The sequence below is a fragment of the Chanodichthys erythropterus genome, chromosome 1, assembly GCF_024489055.1.
Source record: "Chanodichthys erythropterus isolate Z2021 chromosome 1, ASM2448905v1, whole genome shotgun sequence".
In the NCBI taxonomy this organism is placed as follows: Eukaryota; Metazoa; Chordata; class Actinopteri; order Cypriniformes; family Xenocyprididae; genus Chanodichthys; species Chanodichthys erythropterus.
The window spans coordinates 35021310-35042955 of NC_090221.1; the positions used below are offsets into that span (position 1 = coordinate 35021310).

The window sequence follows — 21646 nt, forward strand, 5'->3', positions numbered from 1 at the left end:
ACTCAGATTAAAAACATTAAAAAATCAAGTTTCTTTAATACTTACTACACTGCATACATAAAGTATACAGTATATACTGTGCAGAACACAAACATTCCATTCCAAACATTCTGCCCACACACACACACACACACACACACACACACACACACACACACACACACACACACACACACACACACACACAGGACAGAAACAGGCTCGCCAATTTCCTGCCTGTCGGATCACGTTGAGGAGACAAGAAACAAGCAACAAGTCTGACATGCTGAAAGCATTTACAAACCCTCACACACACACACTTTCTCCATCTGTCCATGTCTTTTCATATTCACACCATCTCTTCTCTGTTCTCTCTCTCTCTCTCTCTGTGTGTGCGTGTATGTGTGTGTGTGCGTGTGTGTGTGTGTGTATGTGTGTATGTATGTATGTGTGTATGTGTGTATGTATGTATGTATGTATGTATGTATGTATGTGTGTGCTCTTTTAAGAAAGAGTGAGTGGGTGATTTTAGACGTGCAGGTTAGAGAAAAATAAATGAAAGAAATGTGTATGTCTTTTCTCCACTGCAATCATTTCTCTGCCAAGAAAACCTTCTAAATGTACCGGTGTGTGTGTGTGTGTGTGTGTGTGTGTGTGTGTGTGTGTGTGTGTGTGTGTGTGTGTGTGTGTGTGTGTGTGTGGTAGTTAATTGAAGCGGGGGTGTCATACAGTGGCTGGGTTCTTATTTAGAGCCGGTCGCCGTCGGCAACCGTATCCGCCTCCTGCTGCCCATCAATCAAACGTTTCCTTGTCTCAGACTACATCCATCTCTCCTGTTTCCCCCCTTTATCCATAAACTCTCACTTTGTAGTGAGAATAACTACAATCTGATCTCTTAAAGGGACAGTTCAGCCAAAAATGATCATTCTGCCATTATTTATTCACTTTCATTTTGTGTACAGAAAACTGAAGTAAATAAAGACATTAGTTCTGTTCCACAACCTAGTGGTGACTTAAAGGGATAGTTCACCCTAGTTCATCATTTACTCACCCTGCTGTTGTTCTAATGCTGTATACCCTTCTTTCTTTTTCGGACCACAAAAGGAGATTAAAAAAGAAAGGGGGGGTGAGTAAATGATTATTTTCATTTTAGGCTGAACTATCCCTTTAAGGCATCGTTGGCGACTCAAAGGCTGTTGTATTTGTTAAGCAGTATAATTACAAACCTCGTTTGACCAAATTCATCCCTTATGGAGAAGAGAACCCCTGAATGAGCACAGTACAATTATTATGTAAAATGGTGGATGCAGAGAGAGAAATGTTGAATACGCAGCCTACACAGAGAGCAGACAGCTAGGGAACTTAATACTAGGTTTGAAAACAGAGCTTTGATATCGTGTCTGACCCCTGTGTGTCCAACCAAGGCTTTTTCTTCCCTTCTCTCATCAGTCTAATCTCTTGACAGGTGTTTTTCTTGCTCCACAACCACAAAATAATCTGACTTTCTGCCATCTTTCACAACCTGACAGAAGTTGACAGCTCTACCATCAGTGATTGACAGCCAAATAACCCAAGGCTCATGCTTATATATGTATGTCAGCGATGTGACAGACAACTAGTTGTCAACCACGGTTCCACTAATACATCACACATCAAATGAATTTGCTCAAAATTCAATTGAGACTTCTAAATTTTCAGATAGGGTCAAAGGTCACTGTAGGGGTTAGTATGGAGTGAAGGATGTTAGCTCATACCTGGACATGTAGTCGTTTCGCACCAGTAGCAGGTGCTGGAGCAGCGACAGGAAGAGAGGTTCAGCTTTAGAGTCCTTCACTGTGTTCATCAAGATCTGGAAGACTTCAGTCATATCAGTGAACACACAGAGTTAAAGAACAACAATCTTGTTATTGTTAACTATCTAAATCATTTTTGTTAAATGAAATAAAGCTGAAATAAAATAAAATAGTTGATTAAAAAAACTAACTTATTTCAGTTAGGTGTTTATATAAAACAAACAAAATTAGAAATATATTTTAAAAGCAAAAATTATTATTAAAAGCGCATAAAATTACTACAAATTAAACTAAAAGAAAAAAGTTAAAAAAAAACTTAAAATATAAAAATAAAAGCTACTTGGAAATATTAATAAAAACTATAAATGGTAAAATAACATTAATAGTTGCCTATATTTATATTCAGCTGTACTGTGACTATATAACTTTCTCAAATATTATTATTAATTTAATATCTCAATCAATGCATTTTTCCTTGCTGTTTTTCTTGTGAATGAATAATTAAGGCTGGTTGTGAGCCTAGACTTTGACGCCACCTGGTGTTTAAAAATAAATAAATAAATAAATAAATAAAAAACTTCAAAAAGGTCATATTTTGCACTTTTGTATATACTTTTTTGTTATAGTCCCCTTATAAATGTTAATTGAGTTTTTTTGCACCAAATCAGTCATAAAGTAATGTTTCATGATCATTTTCACTGTCTCTCTGCCTCTTAAATGAGACAATTGAACAAGACTACTGCTTTTTTATTTTACTACAGTACTTTCTAAATGCAAATGACCCCTGTTATGAATGGGAAATATCTTCACATTGGAAATGAGTAAAATGTGTTTTGTTTAGTTTTAAAAATCCTACAATCCTGTGGTATGTGATATGTAAAATAAAGAATAGTCTCAGCTTGTAAAATTGATTCTGCCCTTTTGAGACACCTGGCGGTCAGCTTGGGAACTACAATCAGAAGCAGCAAAATGTTTAATCCTCCAAAGCTCAGCACTGAACCCAAAGCTTTTCAAAAGTGTCTTGGAGAGATAATTGACGTCAGCAGTGAAGGATATTCCATTTCAATACGGACATCGTCCAGCCGCGAACGAAGGTCTTCAGAGTCTTCATCAGCCTGCTCTTCAAACACCTGCAACTGAACCTTGATATCCTCGTTCTCTATCGACCTCACTTCCTACACACACACACACACAGATGGAGAATTGAAGTGAAATCAAAATTTTGAATGGTGTGTGATTTTCAGTAGTGACTTTCCCAGTAACAAACTGTAATGCACAGTAAGTGACAAAGCACTAAATTATTATTTTTCATGCTGCATTGCACATGTGCAGGCAAAACATGTTGTTGAATCTGATTCATTCTGCCAAAATTATTCACTGATTCATCTGAGTCATCATTCAAAAGTAGTTCATGCACATTTTATGACTTCGCTTTTACAACAACAAACATTATAATGGAATTTTAAAGAAGTCTTTTTACAACTACATCAATTCAATAATATAAGTTAGATTGGAGTGTTTGTGTTATTTTATTAAGATAATACTGATGGAACTTTCTTGAAGCCCACTGACTGTTACATCCCATTAACCATTGTATCCTTTTTATTTTTATGTTTTTTATTGCCCTTTCTTTTTCAGACATGCTCTTTTTTTGGTGTGATTATGGCTGTACATGTCACGAAATACCATAAACATTGTTATGTCATTGCTATATATATATTTTTTAAAATAATAACAATATTGAAATTAATATTAAATGTTTTAGGTAAAGTACACTCTTCAAAGAAGAGGTTCTATATGGAACCTTCAAGAATTCTGTCAGGAGCTTCATATATAGAAACTTTAAGGGGTTCCATCATGGGATCATTTTATGCATTTTAATTCTCTGTTTTAATTACATTTTATGAATTAAACACAGATTACCTATTATACATAAAAGTATCAGCAATAGTTTAAGAGATTTCTCCTTCTACTGAACCTTTTTGGCACAAAAGGTTCTTAAAATGAAGTCAAGAATTCCATATAGAGCACTAGTGAACCTTTTCATCTAAAAGTATAGTATTGAACTGCATGAGTTTTTTGCTGCAGTGATTCTCTGGTGTCTGTAACTGAAACACATCGGTGGTTTGAGTGTGCTCTGACCTTCAGCACGTCTTTAAGTCCTAGTCTCATGAGCTCTGATCTCAGATGGATCCTGAAGTCCAGTTCCTCCACGCGACTGATGAGAGCGTTGATCAGCTGCATACAGCCCGCCTGCACACACACACATATACATGACTGGGCTTTTGGAAGAGTTATAGGGGCAGGTGAGGGGAAATGACATCCCAGACTGGACTATCAGCAACTTGTGTTTTACCTTGAGAGTGATGGAGTTTTTATGCATGCCGGACAGCAGCGGCTGGAACCTCTCGATCTCATGCTCTTCAGCCTGTTCAGTAATGCACTCCAGAACACGCTCATGACTGAAACACACACACACAACATCAATCATTTGAGGTGTATCTTAAAATCTCAGCCGTAGCTCTTAAATCTTATTTGAGGTTGTTCTTACACATGAAACGATTGGTTATGTTTGGTGAGCAATTTATGGCATTTTTCACTTAATTTCAAGTCAGAATGATAATTGCAAGCTGTGGGAAGATGTTTAGTTGATTAAGGACTTCCTAATGTCTAATTGGGTCTGATCCTCACTTTGTTTATATTCTAAAGTATATATTAATATTTTGAATGCACTTTTATCTTTATATTTTCAGTTCAATTCATTTTAATAGGCTTTATTGTATCTAGACTTGATTATTGTAATGCACTTTACTCTGGTCTTCCTGATAAATCCATTAAGAAACGGCAGTATATATTCAGAATTAACTTTCAAATCATTGCATGGCTTGGCTACTAGTTATCTCGGTGTCTGCTTCTTCCCTACACCCCGACCCGATCACTTCGGTCATCTGAATCTGGCCTTCTCTCAGTGTCGCCTCTCTTCTATGGGACGCAGATCATTTAGCGTTATTGCACCCAAACTCTGGAATTCCCTCCCCAGGTCACTCTGCTGTCTATATATGTTTATATTAGTATTTCTGAATTCAAATCCCTACTCAAAACCCATTTGTTCTCTGAATGTTACCACTAACAAGTTGTGTTCTGTTTTCCTCTGTCCATGATTATATGCTGCTGTGTCTTACCCTGTCTATGTAATTACTGTCTTTGTACTATCCTTGTTTAATCTTCTATTTTGTATTCTTCTGCTTGTCTGAGTCTTTATTACCTGTTGTCTGTGATTATTACCCATTCTTTGTATCTCCTTTGTAAAGCGTCCTTGAGCAATGGAAAAGCGCTATATAGCTATCTAACGCCCGGGTACTGATTCATACAACTGTTCGCCAGCATTTTTTTCCCTGTACTTCCATTACACTTCCCATACAGGCACATATCCGTATCGATTTTAACAAATAAAGCTGTTCATGGGACAGCCCCTGCATATCTCTGTAACCTAGTTACTCCTTATACTCCAAGTCAGTCTCTTTAATTCTGCTGATTGTCTTTGAGTGTATTTTGCTTGTTTGTATTTTTTGTATTCTTTGTAATCTTGTTTTTTTTATTATTGTATTACTGTTTTTATTATTATTACTCTGTGTTGTAGTGCTTTGGGTTTAAGAAAAGCACAATATAATAATTATTATTATTATTATTATTATTTGTAGTAGTAGTAGATTATTTACATTTTAAACAAAAAACTAGTTTAATTTGTAAAATATTTGTGTAAATAATATATATCTTATATTGCAATAATTTATAATAAAGCAATAAGTAGAGACTAATGTTATTGTCTGTGCTCCATCCCATAATGATCCTAAAGGGCTGTTGCTATGGTGAACATGATTTCTGTTCTCGGGCATCTATTTGGCACCAGGCAAAAATGCACTTGATGAGCTTGTTTGGAAAATGCATTCAGTTTAGTCCTGCTCAACACAGATTTTGGCTTCAGCTTCACACACTCACGTGTTGCCTGGATGCTCCAGGATACAGATGGCAGAAAGCAGTTTGACAACATCTACCATCATGTGCGGGACATTTGGATTGATGGATCGAACGAGGAGCGGGATTCCCTCTGCTGACGTCAGCATGGCTTTAAGACCGTGCTAAGAGAGAAAGAGACATTAATAACAGTTTCCACATGCATCTGTATCCGTGTATTCAATATGAGCTCAGACCGGCTCTCACCTTATTGTTCATGAACGCTTTGAGACATCGAATGATCTCATGTTGACATTTAACACCAATCCCAGCATTCCTGCGAAACACAGAGTGTGAATGAGACAAATCATATCATTATGTGCTTGAGGTGTATTTTGAAATCATTTGCCTGTAATATGAATAGTTTGGGTCCTGTATGATGATTGGTCAGTACAGCATTTCAGCTAAGATACATTAATATGAAATTATGAAGTGTCTAACAAAATTCATGGTGTAGTCGTGACTACATTTACAATGGCATCTGGTACCTTATTTCTTCCTTTTTCTACTAAATATAAATGAAAAGCAACTCCTTAAATCCTATAAACAGATGCAAATGAATAAATACAAGTAAATAATCTAACAAAAACAGATGAACCCTGTACAGTGTTATAGCTTGCAAATCTTCCCTCAATGAAGGTCTTATATAGGATACATCTTGAAAATAAATGTTTTGTATGTGTGTTTATGTCATACAAGGGTTCTTCGTCATCTTGAAGTTTCTTGAGGAACGTCAGAAGCAAAGCCAAACCCTCGGCTCCAAACGTTTGCACCCAGCTGAGAAAACACACACACACACCGATCAGCTGAAATCAGACACATAGAAACGGTTCATTGTAAATGTGTGAGTTTGTGTGTGTGTGTACCTGACAGGGTTGTTGTTTAATGACACCCGCAGTGACTCCAGGCAGCTCAGTAACTGTGTGTCTCTCAGATCGGTCTTCAGTTCCTGGATGTACACCAGCGCCGACTTCGAACTCTCCTTCTGACTCTTACCCTAAAACACACAGAACGTGGAATGAGTTTACAGTGTGAACAGATGCAGTGCTGATGTCACACACCTGTAATGATGGTCTAAAGCCTCATGTTCACATTAAAGCTTTACATGGTCTAAATCAGGGGTGTCCAAACTTGGTCCTGAAGGGCCACTGTCCTGCAGAGTTTAGCTTACTTACCACAACACACCTGCCTGGAAGTTTTCCGTATGCTTAAAAACCTTGATTAGCCATTTCAGGTGTGTTTAATTGGGGTTGGAGCTAAACTATCAGGACAGTGGCCCTCCAGGAGCAGGATTGTACACCCTTGGTCTACATTATTATTATTATTATTATTATTATTATTATTATTATTTGCTCTTAAAGGGATAGTTCACCCATAAATGAAAATCATTTGTCCTCATTTACTCACCCTTAAGTTGTTCCAAACCTGTATGAGTTTCATTCTTCTGCTGAGCACAAAATAAGATATTTTGAAGAATGCCGGTAACCAAACAGTTGATGGGCCACATGGACTTCCATAGTATGGAAAAAAGAAATACTATGGAAGTCAATGGGGTCCAATAATGGTTTGGTTACCCATATTCTTCAAAATATCTTCTTTTGTGTTCACAGAAATGAATACAGATTTTGAACAACTTGAGGGTGAGTAAAGGATGACAGAATTTAAATTTTTGGGTGAACTATCCCTTTAACCAGAGAAAACCTCTGAATGTAAAGAATAAGAAACTGAATGATTCATTATTTTCTACACTGCCATTCAAAAACTTTGTGGCCGTTAAGAAAAGTTTGAAAGTTTGAAGTCTCTTATGCTCAAAAAGGCATTTATTTGATCAAAAAATACAGTAAAAACAGTAATTATTACATATTAAAAAATTAGTTTAAAAAGAACTGTTTTCTATGTGAATATATTGTAAAATGTGATCAAAGCTGAATTTTCAGCATCATTACTCTGATTATTATTATTAATGTTGAAAACAGTTGTGCTGGTTCATATTTTTATGGAAACCATGATAAATTTTTTCAGGACTCATTGATGAATAGACTGATGATTGCCAGATATAACCATAGCAACAGACGGGACAAACCAATCTGATACTGTATAATAGACCTGACACTTGTTCTAAGCATTGTGTTTCTTTGTCCTTCATTTTATTACTAATGTTTCACTTGATCTTTTTGAAGGCACTTCAAGGCAGTGTTTAAATGTTTTATTTACTTATAATTGTCATCATAATAAATAATAAACTAATTTAATTTAATATATATATTTTTGTTACATAAAATAGTAACAGTTTTTGCTATTGTACAGAAATTAGTACCATAAAATTTTACTGGTATTGGTAACAACTACTGGAATTTTGACTAAAAATGTATGTTCTATATTGTATAAGTGTGTGTAGGATGAAAGTAATCGAGACGTACTACATTTGCCATACTGTCATTGTCATGTGACCTGCAGCGTCAGTTGCGTCGCTTCACTGTCATTCACAAAAACTCTCCCATGGCCTCATGGGATAGTAAAGTGATCATCACATGCACACTTCAGAATCTCACTGGAAGTAAGAGATCATCTGGGTACTTTTTGCCTACTCTTTTATGAATTCAGACATTTAGTCTCATACTGTTTTTTAATACTATATGGTAAGGAAGTATGTTATATCAGATGCAGCCAGAGATTCAGATATTATGTAAGATTTAAAACACAAATCAAAGCTGGGATTGTGAAAGTGCGTTTACAGATGCAGATGTGTGCAACATAATATGATATATATACTGTATATGTTATGATATGATATAGATTTTATGTATTTATTTATTTATTATGAAGCTATACTATTTCAGCTAATATATAGCATTCAGACTAGCAACAGACAGGTGTGTATATGTGTTTTTTTTTTTTCTTACAGCATTGGAGGTGTGCAGATACTGAGACACCATCTCTCTCTTGATGATGATATCCTTCTGTCTCAGCGGCCGCTGCTTCTCCTCATTCAGATTCATATCCACCTACAGAGACAGAAAATATTTTGTGAAGGAAAGAATAAAAATGGAAAATTAATACCATAATTTTTTGTGAATAATATGAATTTATCATGAGAAAATATTTTTAAAAATTACATTTAAAAACAATGCATTCATTTTTATCATGAAAAATACAGATATTATTAAATAAAAAAATATTAACTAATTTATTAATTCATATTATTACATTTTTTTAAATAAATTGATAGATCCAACAAAAACATAAGTTATATATATAGTTGACCCAAATAACTGTTTTGCATGTTTGAAACCAAAGAAGTTGTTTACTGTTTAAAGTATAAAAAAACCTCAAAAAGGTAATAAATTAAAAAGCAACGTTTTAAAACACACATTTACAAATAATAATAATAATAATAATAATAATAAAAAAATTAAAAAAATTAAAATACTAAATTAAAAAACCCTTCACACACACACACTCACCAGCATCTGCTCAAACAGCTCCAGCACATTGTCGTCCGACAGCTCGTTCAGTGACGAGGATTGAGACGGAACCTCATACTGGGAAGCCGTCGAGTGTCTTTGCGCTGTCGTGACCGACTTCTCCTTCTTCGTCCGCATACTGGTGAAGCGCTCCAGCTGACACAGGGTCAAAGGGCAAAAGGTCAATGCTCGGAACACAGCAGAAACACACAGAAGTTTTTTATACTCTGGATCTAGTTAGTTATTGCATGTTCAGAATGGCATACTAACACATCCCTACATGCATAGAATGAAGTTTTAGTATGCATGAATGTCCTCAAATGTCCTACTGTATTTGCCAAAGAAAGCATATTATAACCAAAACTCACGGTCTGAAATTCTATATCCCATGACGCAATGTGTTCAAATTGACCTTGCATTTCTAGTGTGAGTAAACATACTGTTGGAAATGCTTACTGTTGCATACTTCACAAAAAACACAAGGAGGTGTTCAGTGTACACTGTGCAGTGCTCTAGTATTCCATTCTGAACAGAGAAATATGGAGTTTTATTAGACAGAACATTCTCTGCCGGGAGCAGTGAACTGGTATCACATCTCATATTTAATTGTCTTTATATTCTTATCTCAACAAGTCTGTCAATCAACAAGAATAAAAGGTGTCCGAGGAAATTCCAGAACAATCCTGTAATCCGGCAGAATGCAGCTCTCCAGAGGAATCTGTTCAAGTCCAAACTTACACGTCGTCGACACGTCCTCAATCACATTCTACACACTCAGCTTTTTTTTTTAAATAAAAATGTAATATAAAGTATCAGTCAATCATGAAAAAATAAAAAGACAAACAGCTCAACAGAGATATAAAATAAAATAAAATTTAAAACAAGACAAGTTCATAAAAATGTTTTTTGCCCTATGATAATCTCATACTTTTCAACAAAGATTTTGATGTAATAACAAAAAATGTGATGTATACAAGTATATTCAAGTAAATACCTACATGACACTATCCTTCAACATTTTCATAATTTTGAAATGCTTTTGAACATTTGTTTTCAAACATTTTATATTAGTAAATAAAAAAAATACATGATATGAATAGCATGAATATGAATATTTTTTAATTAATATTATTAAAGATAACTTGATTTTGAATAAATTATACAACCAAAGAGGTCTATCATATATTCATATTTATATTAAAATAAAAACATTTTAATATTTAATAATTAACCAGATCCACCAGAGACTTGGTGATAAATTAAAAAAATGAGTAATCAAACAAATAACAAATAATCGTAACAAATAATCGTAAAGTCGTAAATAAACAAAATAATTAAACAAATAAGTAAACATAAGTCATAAACAAATAAAACTAAACAAAATCAAAGAAAATAAATAAGTCGTAAATAAAAAATAATAAAAAAAAAACCCTGTGCCCTGATACCATTTTATCTGTATTCTCCAGTCAATATTGGAAAAGTAGGAAAATATTATAGATATAATAAAAAATATTAAAGGAACAATGTGAATATCATGATTTTATTTAATCAACCTTATTAACATTTTTTAAATAAATGTTTCAACCAAAGTGTTTATCATATATATATATATATATATATATATATATATATATATATATATATATATATATATATATATATATATATATATATATATATTTTTTTTTTTTTTTTTTTTTTAATAATAAACACTTAAATATTTAATAATTGAAAAGAAAAGGCTTGTTATTAAAAGTAAAAAATATATATATATATATATATTCAAGCGAATAAGTAAACAAATAATAAGTCATAAATAAACAAATAAAATTAAAGTAAATAAGTTTTAAATAAAAATAAAAGGAAATGAATGAATGAATGAATGAATGAATGAATGAATGAATGAATGAATGAATGAATGAATGAATGAATGAATGAATGAATGAATGAATGAATGAATGAATGAATGAGCTTTGATATTTTATCTGTATTCTCTGGTAAATATTGGAAAAGTATAAAAAAATTCCAAGTAAAACTATTTGAATCTGTAAATTCTCATAACAGCAGTTATCAAAACGCATATAACATGATTCTGCTTGACAAACATGAATTTATACCCTTTTGGAAAGACACCTTCAGTTTTAACACAACTTTAGCATTGATTTGACCCAGTGCTAAAACATCATCAGACAAAAACACACACGTGAACGTGATGCTAGTGTGTGAGCGTGAGTGTGTGCGAAATCACTGAACGCTGACGTCAGATCGGTTTCTGCTGTCAGCATGAACACTGATCTGAGGTCAGCCGTTCAGTTCTGCAGTGATCAGAAGGGTGACGGCAAAGCGTTCGTTACAGGCATATCGTGAGGGGTGAAAGGTCACTGTGGACAGTGGCTGCCGGTGATGATGTCAGTGGAGTTACATGGAAGGAGGCGACAAGAGAGTTAAAACACACAGAACACACGCGTGTGGACCTACCTCATCAGGAATCAGTCGTTTCAGAGTCTGTACAGGAAGCAGGAAAGAGAAAAAAAAAATGAAAACTAAATACAGAGAGAAGCAAAGACAGACAAGAAAAACCATGAGAATCCAAAGAAAGAGAGAAAGAGAGGGAAATAGATAGAAATCAAGGGCCAAAAACTATTCCAAAACTATAATAGCAATATAAATTATATATTATTGAATTTAAGACATGGAAAAAAACAAAAATCACATATTTCAATCAGAAAGACATTTTTAATGGCATTTGTCTAGAAAAATGCCATTAAACGGAGACTATGAGGTTAATATGGATTAATAATCTGCAATAAATCAATATGGCACAAGCACTATCCTACCACACGAGGGCAGTGCAGGACAGCAAATAAACATCAGCGCATCACTTCCTCTTCCCAGGAAATCAACAGTCACCTGCTTATAATCAGGTGTTTCTATGGTGGCCAAACAAAACAATGCTGAATCTCCAAATGTTACCTGAGAATCTGTGAGTCAACATTGTGGAATGTGATAAGAGACGTGACCTCTGACCTCACAAAATAAAATCAACAGAGATCACATGACCTGTGCTGAGGAATGTGGATATCAAATATTGCAGGTATATTAAAAATATTTATAAATATTACCAGATACAGATGTATTACATTATTTAAATATATGTTTAATAATAATAATAAACACATTCGCATGTATCACTGCTACTGGTACATTTAGTTTCCATGTTTATTTGTCAAACCTTTGTAATTGTACTACTTTACTATAAATTCATGAATATTTTAGTTTCTCTGGACAGTTCATTTATTGTGTACTACATACATTTTTTATGCTTGTAGCACGTGTTTATTTGCACAGTAGTTATTTTTATGTCATTTTATGCTAGCATTGCTAATCAAGCAAAAAATAAAAAATAAATCTATATAAAATCAGGGCTTGATATCAACTTTTTTGCTCAGCAGCCACCGTAGCTAATGGTTTTACAAAGTTACTAGCCACTCAGCATTTTCACTGGCCACAATTTTACTGTTGGGAAATTACATTATATATGATTAAAGTTGACTTTGGCATGCTTAAATTACTTTGTTTTTTTTAAATGATTTTGAGTGTTTTTACTTTCAAATGCAGAGTGACCACCCAAATCAAGACTACACTGTATATCAGCTGTTATGTACAGGTGGGCAATATAAGCACAGGCGAATATGAGAAATTTTATAAGTTATTTTTGTTAGGCTATATAAAAAGAACAAAAGAAGCAAATTAGCCTATCCCGCCTTCACTAACAGCAAGTTAATCGAAAAAGAATTGTGATTGAATTGTCATTTTGTGATACAACGATCATATATATATATATATATATATATATATATATATATATATATATATATATATATCGTATCACAAAATGACAATTCAATCACAATTCATTAATTTATAAAAGTATATATATATAAAATACACAAACAAATAAATGAACAAACAAATCAATAAATGTGAGTGTCACAGCATCCCAACAGCCAACTGGCTCCTCCCAATTCACCAGCTGCAAACCAATCAAATGCCACCAACTCAAGGTGATCTTCTGGAGTGGCTATCAACAAACCCAAAATATTCAATCAACCTCTCTTTTCATCTCTCAGATACTACACAACTCTCTCTATCTCCCTCTCTGTCTCTCGCTCACTCTCTGTGTGTGTGTGGTGAAACAATGATACATTCTTTAAAATAGTCAATATTTTCTCATTACTCAAACACACATTCAAACTCAAAAATAACTTTACAGCTACACCCTCAGAAAATCACCAAGACACACCCAAACACTCAATATAAAGACAAGTACACACAAACACACACGACTGACAGGGGTCTCAATGTAATCACACAGGAAACAATGTTTGATGTGATCAAAGTAATACAGCAGCTGAGTGGTTTTTACTCTATACAGTATGACAAGATGTACTGAAATATTTAATAAATTAACACAGACAGGAAATGTGTAGAACTTTGTAAATGAACAATTTGACTGAATACACACTTGACTGAATTTATTTTCTCTTGCTCTTAATTTTTTGATTGAACGGCTTCTGCTAAAATGCTTGATGTTAAAATGCGAATTTAATGCTGGATATAAATTGTATACATGCATTAATAATTCCATGAAAAACATCTGGTAGTGACTGGAGATGCAGAGGATAGTGAAGGAAAAACATCAAGTGTCCAGCTTCCACAATGCTTAAAGGTGCCATCGAATGTTTTTTTACAAGATGTAATACAAGTCTAAGGTGTCCCCTGAATGTGTCTGAAGTTTCAGCTCAAAATACCCCATAGATTTTTTTTAATTAATTTTTTTAACTGCCTATTTTGGGGCATAATTAGAAATGTGCCGATTCAGGTTGCGGTCCCTTTAAATTGTGTGCTCTCCGCCCTCGGAGCTCACGCTTGCCTTAAACAGTGCATAAACAAAGTTCACACAGCTAATATAACCCTCAAATGGATCTTTACAAAGTGTTCATCATGCATGCTTCGGTTTATGTGAGTATTGTATACCGTTATATTGTTTACATTTGATTCTGAATGAATTTGAGGCTGTGATCCGTGGCTAACGGCTAATGCTACACTGTTGGAGAGATTTATAAAGAATGAAGTTGTGTTTATGAATTATACAGACTGCAAGTGTTTAAAAATGAAAATAGCGACGGCTCTTGTCTCCGTGAATACAGTAAGAAATGATGGTAACTTTAACCACATTTAACAGTGCATTAGCAACATGCTAACGAAACATTTAGAAAGACAGTTTACAAATATCACTAAAAATATCATGATATCATGGATCATGTCAGTTATTATGACATGTTTTCCTTGCTTGACTACCTAGTCTGATGATTCAGCTGTGCACATCCAGACGTTCTGCCCTTGTGTAATGCCTCGATCATGGGCTGGCATATGCAAATATTGGGGGCGTACATATTAATGATCCCGACTGTTACGTAACAATCAGTGTTATGTTGAGATTCGCCTGTTCTTCGGAGGTCTTTTAAACAAATGAGATTTATATAAGAAGGAGGAAACAATGGAGTTTGAGACTCACTGTATGTCATTTCCATGTACTAAACTCTTGTTATTCAACTATGCCAAGATAAATTCAATTTTTAATTCTAGGGCACCTTTAAAAAGCATCCCAGGATGCACCTCATGATGTGGAATAAGAGCAGTGGAAGCTGAAGATGATGAGGAAGAGTCTTCAACACCCAGAAACAAGTCCACACACACCAGTGTTATTTTAGTATCACTGAGATTTTTATTATAATTTTAAATGATCTTATATTTTCCATTTTCATTTTCGTTAAATTGTTTGTATTTTTGTGGTTTTTGTCATTTTTTTGTCAGACCAGATTAATGTTAATAAACAAGTCACCCAAACACACACGTGGAGATGACAAGTTCTACAGGTGTGTGTGTGTGTGTGTGTGTGTGTGTGTGTGTGTGTGTGTGTGTGTGTGTGTGTGTGTGTGTGTGTGTGTGTGTGTGTGTGTGTGTGTGTGTGTGTGTGTGTGTGTGTGTGTGTGTGTGTGTGTGTGTGTGTGTGAGAAAGCACCTGCATTTCTCATTTCCTTCTAAAAATAGATACACTGATATGAAGTCTTGAGCATTTGTTCATGTGTGTGGTCATTTCTGCCTGCTTGGTTTCCATGGAGACAAATGTCCATTTCAGTTTACCAACTGAAGCTTGGGGATTGACTGTGAGAGTGTGAGTGTGTGTGTTGAAATGATGTCATCATTTGGGCCACACCAGACACACCCGTTAAAATGTGACAAGCCACTTCCTGCACAAGTGCTCACAGGAAGTGTCACAAAGACAGACACACATGCAAAAGCTGCTTTAGGAGCATATGCGCTCACACACACACACACACACACACACACACACACACACACACACACACACACACACACACACACACACACACACAGAGAGCATTGTTTTAGTCTATATAAAGAACAAAAAAACAGGATAATACAGTATTTAATAGGTCAAAAGAGTTTAATTTGTTCATGTGAATAACACGGTGAATGTCAAAATCATGTACATGTTGCCCTGCACCACAATATTAAAGGGGTGGAGGTAGAGGTTGATTATGATTCAGGGCCGCGGGAAGTAATTTTGAACAGGGGGTGCTGTGAATTTATTTTTATTTTTTTTTGACAAAAAACCTATGAGCCTATAGGCCTATTTAAAATACATTTTAAAAATAAATACATTGAGATTTACTACTTTATTGTCATATACACTTCAGTGCACAGCCAGCCAGGGTCTGAAACACACAGACATCAGTTCTCAGATATGCGCAATGCACTATTAATCCGAAGCAGAATCAGAAATAATAGTTTAATAATCGAAAGAAAACTAAATAATTACTTTCATTACAATTTCAGATAGCCTATACATACATGCAACTTATTTAGATACAACAAATAATATTACAACAAAATATAATATTAATCAAACTTCACAATAACGCTAAAACAATGCAATCGATTTGGTCAGATGGCTTGAGTCACTGCACGTTTATGTCACACGCAACTCTATTAACTCCAAAATCTTTTTACGCACACCACAAGGAAATAATCTCTGACTATTTAAGCAATTTGTTTATTGAACAGTTCTCCACATCCATTACGCAAAGAACACACGCACAGTATAAAGCTTTCTGTCTCCATCTCCAACCTTTTTACACAAACCACAAGGAAATAATCTCCGACTATTTAAACGTTATTTAACAGTTCTCCACAACCATTACGCAAAGAACACACAAATGAAATAATACTCTCCATCTCCATCCCCACCACCTTACAAAAATACTATAGTGTACTACTTACAATTGCTGGGCTAGTCAAAGCTGATCCCACACTTGTTGCCAAAAAAATAAATGTTACAAGCGCGGCAGCACCATGCTCTTACCTGAGCTACATGCAAAAAAAATCCAAAATTGGTTTCTGTGACATATTTTCTCCTCGTTTCTGTCATTAAACTATGCAAATTTACTAGTTAGCTGCTGCCAAAGATGTATTCTGCATGGAACGAGCTGGACCTCTTTACTCGGCGACCAAACCTGCCTGCCTGACGTTGACAACGTAACTTCCGAACCTGTGTTGATTAGGCCTCAAAATATGAAATTAAAATCCAAAATATACGTAATAGCCTACGTGTGTCAAAATCATTTTCTAAAATATTCATAAGTAATTTATAAATTGTGCAAAATATTTTAATAGGCCTACATTTTTTTTTTAAATCTCCCTCTCATCACTAGGGGGTGCTGCAGCACCCCCAGCACCCCCACTTCCCGCGGCCATGTTATGATTTCACTTTTTTAACTTTAGTTAGTGTGTAATGTTGCTGTTTGATCATAAACAACATCTGCAAAGTTACGACGCTCAAAGTTCAATGAAAAGGGAGATATTTTATTTTATAGAAATCGCTTAAGGACGACAACAAACGGCTGGTAGGACTACAATGAGCTTCTTCCTGGTTTGGTGACATCACAAACCCCAATATTTACATAAATCCCACCCACGAGAACACACAACAAAGAGGGCGAGGCCATGTTGGGGTGCTTTAGAGAAGAGGAAGAGTTGTAGTCGAGTGTTGTTGTCATGCCGTCATCTTATCACCGGACTGCTTCACAAACGAAGGTCAGAACATGACGGCACATGCTAGTGGATGAGTTGAATCAACTCCACAGCAACTACATCAATTTATCCACTAACCATTCAGAAACGTCCAGTTTTATTCTAAAAGTTGTAACTTCTTCCTGAGTCTCTCCATCAGTGTCGACTCCGGTTTGAACAATGTAAGGATGAACACCGTTACTGACAATCCTCATTTTGGCTGTGTGAGATTCTCCAGCTTTGTTGTTGTTGAGCTGTTAAAGCTCCGCCCTCTTCTGGAAAGGGGGCCGGGAGCAGCAGCTCATTTGCATTTAAAGGGACACACACAAAAACGGCGTGTTTTTGCACACACCCAAATAGGGGCAAATTTGACAAGCTATAATAAGGCCATCCTTAAAAATATTCCTGTTTGCCGTAACCCGACCGACCCTGTCAATTTAGGACCGACTCAAATATTTTTTAATGATTTTTAAATGTTTTTGAAAGAAGTCTCTTCTGCTCAACAAGGCTGTATTTATCCGATCAAAAATGCAGTAAAACAGTGATATTGAGGAAATATTATTAATAATTAAAATAACTATGTGAATATATAGTAAAATGTAATTTATTCCTGTGATCAAATCTGAATTTTCAGCATCATTACTCCAGTCCTCAGTCACATGATCCTTCAGAAATCATTCTAATATGATGATTTGCTGCTCAAGAAACATTTATGATTATTATTATTGTTGAAAACAGTGCAACATTTTGTAGAAACAGTGATACATATTTTTTCAGGATTATTTGATGAATAGAAAGTTCAAGAAAACATTTCAAATGGAATTTTTGTAACATTATAAATGCCTTTAATGTCAATTTTATCAATTTAATGCATCCTTGTTAAATAAAAGCATTAATTCATTAAAATAAATTACTACTACTACTACTACTTTTGAACAGTCATGTATTTATCCACTAACCATTTGTAGTATATATATCATTTTATTTTTTTCATTATTCTTCTTCTTTAAAAGGTAGTACAACAAATTACTACCAAAATGTATAAAAACTTCAAACTTAAATAATATATTTATTTCATTACAATAATGAGAGTGATGTGTTTGTCAAGAAAATTGTCAAAAAAGGCAACAAAAAAAAAAAAAAAAAAGGTAAAAGGAAATTCTTGTGTGGTCATACAAATGGGTTAAATGTCTTTATGAAAATTATGATTTCTCCCTTTTTTTTCTTTTTTTGGTAGTATTATTTGACCTTGACATGTAAGTTTCACCCTTATGGTTCTCCATCAATCAGCAAAGAGTCAGTCACCTTGTCATCCTAACTTTATAAAACTAAAGAATGAAGAGAAACAAACACTTTTCTGACTGACACCTTCAGAATAACTGTATAGTGTATTAGCATTGTGTGTGACTCTACTCTACATGTCAACAGGAAGTCCTTTAAGCTAAATTAGTCCGCTTCCTCTGAGCGCGCTCTCTGCTCGCGGGAACATGCTTTCTGAGAGAACGCTTGGCTTGACGCAGAGGAACAGTTACACGCATGAATAAGCACCTGCTAGACACACACAGAGACAATGGACTGACTCTCACAGAGTAGCTTCTGATGACAGGACCTCAGTGAAGACCTTTAAATTTAGACAATATCACAAACTGATTCTTTACAACTAAACAAACACTTCCTCTCAACACGACGCACCCCGTAACCCAGCGACCCCGTTTGGGAGGCGGTTAATGAGGTTACCAGGACAACAGACGCTGTGGATGCAACAACGAACCATCACTAAGGCTGAGGCTAAAACGCTAACAGTTTCTAAACAGCAAATAACTCCAAACTCGTGTTATGTAACATCAGTCGAGTGTTTGAAATAACTTCCTTATGTGAACTGATGAAGCAGAAATGATTATCTTTGTATATTTAAAGTATTTGAAGTTAATCAGCTGCAGCAATATTAGGCCTTTTCTCCATACAAGAGATTTCCTGGAATGTCACAATTTTTATTACTCCTGAGAGCCTCACTTGTGGACTTTTTGTGCGAGGACACCCTTTGGTGTAGATTATGAATGAAACATAAAATACACGTAAGCATTATGGGGTGCTAAACCATCACAACACCCTGTGATTATTTATGTTTCATATCAGATGTGTACCATTCATTTTTAAAAAATATCAAGATTATCGCCAATACCAGTATATTGTGACACCCATAATGATATTTTCTTATAATATCACGTTATCATCAATACTGGTAAATTGTGACACCCCTATATATATACATTTTTAAGAACCAATTTTAAGGTTGTGTTTTTGTCATTTTAATACATTTTTTTTATGTGTCTATATGGTTTTTTATTCATTTGTATTTTAGTTTTGGTTGTTATTTTAGTACATTAAAGTTGTTGCAACTAGCTGAAATAAAACAAGTTTTTTAACATCATTTAACATTTATTTAAAGTAACTTTTTTTATGGTTTTAAATTTAGTTTTAGTCAACTATCATAACCCTGGTTCAAAGGGATCATGAACATTAGTGAGGATAAAAATAAAAAAAGAGAACATGAGTTTGATTGGTTTGATAAGGAGGGAAATGAGAGAAAATTCCCTCCGCTGACAGTGACAGAAAAAGGAAGTGATGTCAGAGGCAAATAATTCAATAACGACTTTATAATGACCAACCATTATCCAAGATGGAGAGGAAGAGCTCATGTTAAGACAAAGGGGTCCCTTTCACGAGAATACAGCATTTGCATTTTCTGCAGAAAATACAAAACTCTTAACGTTTCTCACAATATTGACTCTGGGCGTTCTCTGAGCTTCTGCAAAAGCAAACAGACACTTGATCAAGTGTGTGTGTGTGTGTGTGTGTGTGTGTGTGTGTGTGTGTGTGTGTGTGTGTGTGTGTGTGTGTGTGTGTGTGTGTGTGTGTGTGTGTGTGTGTGTGTGTGTGTGTGTGTGTGTGTGTGTGTGCGTGCTTATTTGAATAACAGTTGGGGGCAGAAATATACTTTCAGTACATCAGATGTTTTACAATGTCACAGAAAACACACACAGCCTGTGTTTGTTCACACTCTGAGAAGTGCTGTTGTTCACACCAAACTTGAGCAATACTACTTTATTAACCATATTTGTCAATAGCGTAACAGCATCTCAGCTAGTTTATGGAATAATGTCTTCTCCAGTAAAAAGCTATGGTGTGGCATGACAAAAAACAATACAAGGTCCCACTTTATATTGGGTGTCTTTAACTATTATGTATTTAAATTAATCATTTGATACAATGCACTTATTATGATATATGTTTTTTACTTTGTACTTATATTTTAAAAAATGTGTATGTAATTAAAAAATGTAATTAATTTCTGTAATTACATTTATAATTACACTGTTGACCCATCACCCACCCTTAAAGGGGTCATGAATTGAGAAAATAACTTTTCCTTGAGCTTTTGATTTATAAGAGCTCATCGTACTATAAGAATATATTAAAACGTAAAAGTATTAAAACTTAGAATAGAATATTATATATTCTATTCTAAACTTTAGAACTGAAAACTTCCTTGTTAGTCAAATAAAAGGTTTTATTGACACCAGACCCAGTGATCCTGGAATGTGCCCTATCATATATAGGTGAAGCCCCGCCTCCACAGAAGAAATCAACGCTTACTTCAACATTGCAACTTAAGCCCCGCCCACTGGTGTGTTAGTGAGATGACAAGGAGAGAAGAGCGATACAGGATTAAAAACAACATTACCTTTCCAAAGATCCTTTTGCTAGGAATATGGTTATTTATTTTCAACAATGTGAATGTCTCAGTTGAGCTTTATTTCTATTCGGTATGTCACTGTGGATTCTTTGGTAACTCAATCTCATTTCAGTGCAGGCTTTCCAAACAGACTTTTACGATATGGACTCGACAGTAATGCAACAACATGTAAGTAACTAAGTTACTCCTACTGTTCTAATGCCTGATCTGATATGTAATGTTTCATGTACAGTCAGATGTTCTTTGTCTATATGTCAGTAAATCAAACCAGTGACAGTGACTAAGAGTTAACTTCAGTTCTTTCTCTTTGTTATTTAAACGGTGATTAAATTATATAAAGAAAGCTCCCTTTGCAATCGCTGGAGCTGTCAATCAAACAGCAGGTGTTTATCAGTGACTGAGTTCTGGACACGCGCCAAAACTCCCGTTTTATTCAATGAATCTCTTATTTACATCACGTTTGCACTGTCAGAGATGATAAA

General features: G+C 34.7%; 1 protein-coding gene across 1 annotated transcript in view; it reads right to left on the bottom strand.

The window, feature by feature from the left end:
* The window catches only part of LOC137023958 (protein diaphanous homolog 1), a 112536-nt gene that overhangs the window by 74477 nt on the left and 16413 nt on the right, over window positions 1-21646 (bottom strand). The window contains exons 2-12 of the mRNA XM_067391125.1: window positions 11729-11755; window positions 9251-9406; window positions 8690-8791; window positions 6653-6783; window positions 6483-6563; window positions 5994-6063; window positions 5772-5911; window positions 4129-4234; window positions 3915-4025; window positions 2829-2947; window positions 1734-1850 (exon numbers count right to left, since the gene is read on the bottom strand). Of these exons, the coding sequence (XP_067247226.1) occupies window positions 1734-1850; window positions 2829-2947; window positions 3915-4025; window positions 4129-4234; window positions 5772-5911; window positions 5994-6063; window positions 6483-6563; window positions 6653-6783; window positions 8690-8791; window positions 9251-9406; window positions 11729-11755 (1160 nt within the window). The remainder of the gene's footprint in view (window positions 1-1733; window positions 1851-2828; window positions 2948-3914; window positions 4026-4128; window positions 4235-5771; window positions 5912-5993; window positions 6064-6482; window positions 6564-6652; window positions 6784-8689; window positions 8792-9250; window positions 9407-11728; window positions 11756-21646) is intronic.